Consider the following 6,000-nt stretch of genomic DNA (forward strand, 5'->3'; position numbering starts at 1 on the left):
AAAAAAATATGTATATATATTTAAAAAGTCGACTTAAAAAAAAAAAACTTGTAGAATTGAAAAAAAATGTGTTAACTTGAAAATACTAATCTCAACTTTTTGAAGAAATTTCTTGACTTGAAATATTTTTTCTTGACTTGAAAAAAAAATCTCGACTTGAAAAAAATCATCTCGACTTTTTGAAGCAAACGGCTTGCCATACACAGAACATCCCTTTTGAATACGATGTTTGAATAAATGAACCATGAAATTTAGTTTGCTTACAGTGTTTGTATATCACTTAACATTTATCACGACATGAACGATATTGTGCATTTAAATTCAATATACAGTAGATTTACTATGAAGTCGCAAATTTTCTGCTTTAGTTAGTGGCCGAATTGAATGGTTTAGAATGAGACCACCCGAGTCGTGATCATGCCTTCATCCTTACGCGGTTCATACCCTTACAAGTCTAGACATACGACAATGACAGTAACCTCTCTGATCTCTTAAGAGATGCGCGTATTGATATCTTAGTTGATATCTAACTATTGAAGACTTAAGTGATGGGGCCCTAAGTCTAGTTAAAGATCTTTCTTATTAAATATAAAATAGAACATTGCAGATAGACCTACTTATTAATTTGACAGTTTTGACAGTTGGGTTTTAAAAGTAGTTTATTCATTTCCTAATAGATGGCGGCAGTTAGATCCATTAGAAAAACCCTTAACATTCAATGGCATTCACTTCAAGATACAGACGATCAAAGAAACTGTATTAAGAGCGGCCCCATTTGCCCTATACTCATGCCTGCAGGGATGAAAAATCCCCTGCTCGCACTTTGAGGTTTTCTGTAAATTCCGATATTATATATTTAAACTGCATCCGTGTATTGACATAAAGATCGATATTAACTTTTGCTACATGTACTTCATGATAAGGTTACAGAAGTTACGATACCATCCTAACTTCGAGCATTGATGATCACTTGCGGTTTGTCTTTAACTAAAAATCATACACTCTAAAAGAAGGTTTTTGAGAGTCTGAAAAACCAACAAAGATTTTTTTCAGCAACACAAATATGCTTACAGTATGGTACATGTAAAATGAAAAACCTCAATGGTTTTCAAGATTGTGAAAAATATCTAAGGCTTTTCACAATGCTGAAAAACCTCTACGGCCGATGCATATTTGTATTGGCCGAAAAATATAAATTTTTTCAAAACCTAAAAAATCCTTTATTTCTAAGAGTGTAAATGCTAATTTATGACTAGTCAGTTCTAATAATCACTAAAATACGCCGTTTTCGGAGATCGTAGTAAAACCAGTAACGTTTACAAAGCAAGAATCAAATTTGAATTTGAGATATGCAAACTCTGAAATAAACTCTACGATGACGTAACTCTGTGTTGGTTGTGGCCCAGTTGTTTAACCCAAGGCGCGTAAACAAACTCCTGCTTTATGCCTTCTGATTACATTAACTGTGTAGTCAAAGATCTGATCGTACATATCATCAGTTTTAGAAAAATATTTATCAGAGTAATACATGACTAATATGCGTTGAGGAATGCGGAGTCGTACTACCAATGATCGGTAGATGAAGGAGGTACCCGGTCGGCGAGCAAAAATAATTAGATTTTGTGTTTGATAGAAATGATTTTTTCAAGAGGCCGCCATTGGGAAGTTTTGACATGTCGCATATTCAAATGTTGTTACAAACTACAAGTTCCCAATGATGAAATTATATTGTATTGTTTTTTTACGTATCGGATAAATTACTTTAACGTATTCAATTGTATAGTAATCGAATGTAACTTAAAATCAAAGTCAAGGCATAGCCCTTAAGTTCCATTAATGTGTAAGAGGATTCTTGATGTATTGATTTTGACTGAATGGTTTTAAAGATGTTGCCCAGTAACCTAACCGGCTGCATTCCACTTCCCCTCTCTTACATTGCCAGTCTCTCTCTGAGACGTTCAGATCTCCTGCTATTCAAAGCATCATTTGAGAGCTAATTAACCGATGTAAAGACTTTGTTCCTACCTCACGTAGTCCCGTTTACAATATGTTTTGCCATCTCGGACAAAGCAGGTACATGTCTCGTCCAAGTACTGGTTGCAGTCAGCGCACTTGAGGCAGGCTGCGTGCCACTCCAGGTCCGGCGCCACACGGAGGATGTACTGGTCCTGGATCTGGCTCCCGCACCCCACGCACAGCGACACACGACGCTTTTCTGAAAGTAGAGAAAAGAGAATGATTTAGAAGACCAACTTCGCCAGTTTCCATCGCTAAATTATTGATTAAATGTTCAGACACGGGACGGACATCAACAGCAGTTAACGTTCAGACATGGTGGCCCAAGATCGTGTTTAAAAATCCCATATAACAATACATGTAGAAACATTCAGTTCCGCCAAACGAAATAAAGGACCATAGACGTTCTAAACAGTAACCGGTATGTGGACTTAAACCAGTGTTTGTATCAGATGACAGAACTGGCTCCGAGTCCTTTTTACCATCACTTTCTGCCTTTGAAACTTTTCCTAGTACGAGTGCTTTTCAACCCAACAACCCTATAAATATACGAAATGTATCTTTGATTCAAAAACGAAGTTTGAATATCATACGATTATCACCACTGTTTCGATGGGTCTAACATACACATATAGTCGTAATTTTTAATCATAATGCACAGAAGCAATGTTCTCTTGCAATTTGAAGAAATTATGTATCCTTATTTTTCAATTAACAATTAGAATCGTTTAAGATGACTTTGGAAGTCTCGAGACCTGGCGCCGGGAGAACTTTGGTGGCCCGAGCTTGGACTGAGGCCGTTTGAGAGCTCCCTACATTTACTTCAATAATAACAAGGTTAATTTACTTACTATTTAAGTTGTTTATGACAAGAATCGGCTTATCTGGAATAGAAAACAGTGTTACACTACATGATATTACCAAGACAAAAACACTATAATGCTTTTTCTAAAAGGAAAAGTGAAGAATTTATGTTGTGACATTTGACGACGGATCGATTAGAAATCGAATATTGCAAATGAGCATGCTTATTTCCGCATTCAGGACTAGTATCATGAAATCGAGAATGCTTCTTCATTAGGATTAAAATCCTAGTAATGCTCCATATTACCAAATTGTAAATGAACACTATCCCGTAATGAGGATAACAAAGTTTTAACTAATGGGATGGAATTAAAGTTTTATTATACTGGGCCCTGCACAGTGGCACCAGAACATTAATAAGCCGCGTTCTGAAACGACGTTCTGGTGGACTGGTATGCTATGTCATACGATTTGGCTGTTGCACCGACTGATGGTCGCGGTTGGTGACTTTCAGGTTTAGTTGCATCCGATGAAATATCAATAACAACAATGAGTATACAGGATTGCTTGTTTGATAGATTGCACTAAACGTTGTCATCATGATATGCATGATGCCACCTTTGACAAAATGTTGGATTTTGAATTGGTCGGAATAAATGAAAAATGGTACAAAATCACAACAAGTTTACAACATACGTGATAAATGATCGTTGACGCAAGTTCTTCAGCAGAAGATATCACGGGTGGAACTATTGAGGGTTACCTCGAAACACACCCCCAAGTTTTCGTCAGGTTACCAAAACTCAACTAATCTACACCTTTTGGCAACTCTCCTGTGCAGACGCCCGCATATGTAGCTCAGTAACGCACACTTTTTTAACAGCCCCATGCCAGATGGGACAGAAGGAAGTAGACTATTGTTACCCAACAGGGAATTAAAAACCGTCAATGCACTGCCTTTCCTGCATTTTTTATCCCTAGGATATCCTAGTCCCTATTTCCGCGCCATCGATTTGGTCTATAAAGATCGCAGTTCATTAGTTTCAGGCCTATTTGGCCGTCCTATGCAGTGTCTACGCAGGGGCCGACGCAGAACCGGTCTTCTCGCCCGAGGTATTGTAAATAAACGCAAAACAAACAACCTAAATTATAGAAATCACATAGCTCAGTAGTCCATTCAATGCAAGTTTAGGCGAATGCCACTGTATAGGCCTTACACTATATGAAAGTATTTTAGCAAAAGTGTTAGAAATTTTGTGATTCTTGTTTATAAATCGTATATTGCTGCAATAAATATACAAGCAGTGACTTATTGAATACATATCACCACTCCAATATCTGCACCAGTGAAATAAGCGGCTGCTCATAAAAGTTTTGTGATGTATAAAAAGTCGCCATGCCTGTTTCTGCTCAGCCGCAGCTATAGTTTTTTCTGTCCACGTTTATGCAATTTATTTTCTTCTTTTTTCATAAACTTCTGTCTTTTAAGTTTGATCTGCTGCACAGCTATATAGTCGTGCGCGTTCAGAATTAGGATATCAACTACTCAAACTGCCGGATTAGGTGACGCGCCGAAAGATTTACCCTCAGTAACTCAAATTAACAACAAAACATCATAAGAAGATGCAATATGTCCTAGGTTCGGGTCTGAAGATACGAGGTACAGGTATTTTTCAATAATTTTGCCAATAAAGCTTCGAGGGCCATGGCCCAAACCAGTGAGATTGCCGCGGGAATTCTCTGCGATGAACTAGAAAACACGCCTAAATATTATGTGACTTTTTCTTTGTAGGTTTGCCTGCAAGTTACGAGACTGAGTGGTCCGTATACTAGTTTTGCCAATGAAGCTGCCACCAGAGTGGTCCAAACCTTGCCCAAACTAAGGACGACGTGATTTAAATTTTTCTTGGCGCCAGATCGGCTCAAACTACAGGCATGCAACAAAATATAATGAGAAAACGCATTTTTGCTAGCGTTGCCTTTGAATCTCTCATCTGACGAGAATGGCCCAAACTATTTATTAACGCTTACATGTATGGCTTTAAATCATTGCTTTATTGTTCAATGATTCCTGATAAACTTTAAACCAAATCAACCATAGTTCCTTGAGGATCTCAAAATTTGATTATTTTCCCTAAATAAATTATATTGTGTTGCCACCTGATTTTTGAATCCCTTACACGACGATGGTTGGCTACTTTTTACCCCTCCCCGCGCAAATCAACCTGACAAGGGACTGAAACTGCATGATAGGCCTAACGTCAACCACGTAGAAAATGACAGTTTGTGGATATGTCATCTCTCATACCGGGGCTGCTTCCAGAATCAGCGACCTGAAAGGTTTCACACCAGTCCCCACCCAGTCCTTTATAAACTGTGCCAACCCTGCCCCGCGTTATCTCGGCAAGGTATACCGCTCCATGAAAACATTTGATTTGTTCCCATGACATTAATTATGAATTATTTTTGACTGCTGTCATGCTTTCCTAAGCCGTGTGGCACGCCTTTCCGTCCTTCGTGACATAACATTCTAACTCCAGGTAGCCGACCCGAAAACTGATATCGAAATTAGGAAACCTTCATTTTGCACTCGCAGTAGAAGTAAAAACGTTTCCATGACATCCTATCAGCTGTCGACACTGTTTGATAACTTAAGTAACTCCTCCGCACCATATGGTCTGAGAATGTTCCGAATCCAGAAGGTCTAGAATCACATCACAACGTTTAGAGAAATATCCATAGAAACTACAGAAACACGTCAAAATATGAAAATAACTTACTTTTCGGTTGCGCGTCGCTCATATCGTCAGCTTTTGAGGGCGAAATTTTGGCGATTTAAGTGAACAACCCAAGAAGAAAATATAGCACAGTAGCTCCTTTTAGTGCACAGTCCGATTATGACTGTCTAAACTCGTGTAGTATTCAACATTGTCAACACTGATATAAATTTGGTCTCTGCGAGGGGGCGGGACTTGGCGTGCGATTGGCTACCGCGCACGAGTCACGTGCAGTGAAAACATGGTTTTTCAGTGGCGGCGTCTACCAATTGAGGAAAAAACTAAATTCTCGCGCCGTACTGCGATTTGTGTTGGGTTTCATGATGACACTCTTTCATAATTGCAGGCACGGCAGGGCAGGCGAAGTCTCCCAGGTGATTTCTCGGAGACTCAGGGGGAACTG

At 38.8% G+C, this 6,000-nt stretch overlaps 1 protein-coding gene across 5 annotated transcripts in view; it reads right to left on the reverse strand.

Moving 5' to 3' along the window:
- The window catches only part of LOC135482627 (insulin gene enhancer protein isl-1-like), a 56,601-nt gene extending 50,873 nt beyond the window's left edge, over positions 1–5,728 (reverse strand). For all 5 annotated transcript variants that reach the window (XM_064762845.1, XM_064762844.1, XM_064762843.1 and 2 more), the window contains exons 1-3: positions 5,601–5,728; positions 2,868–2,900; positions 2,026–2,215 (exon numbers count right to left, since the gene is read on the reverse strand). In XM_064762845.1, coding sequence (XP_064618915.1) covers positions 2,026–2,215; positions 2,868–2,900; positions 5,601–5,622 — 245 coding nt within the window. In that variant the 5' untranslated portion in view covers positions 5,623–5,728. The remainder of the gene's footprint in view (positions 1–2,025; positions 2,216–2,867; positions 2,901–5,600) is intronic.
- Positions 5,729–6,000: the final 272 nt, after the last annotated feature.

The sequence above is a fragment of the Lineus longissimus genome, chromosome 2, assembly GCF_910592395.1.
Source record: "Lineus longissimus chromosome 2, tnLinLong1.2, whole genome shotgun sequence".
NCBI classification, from domain to species: domain Eukaryota; kingdom Metazoa; phylum Nemertea; class Pilidiophora; order Heteronemertea; family Lineidae; genus Lineus; species Lineus longissimus.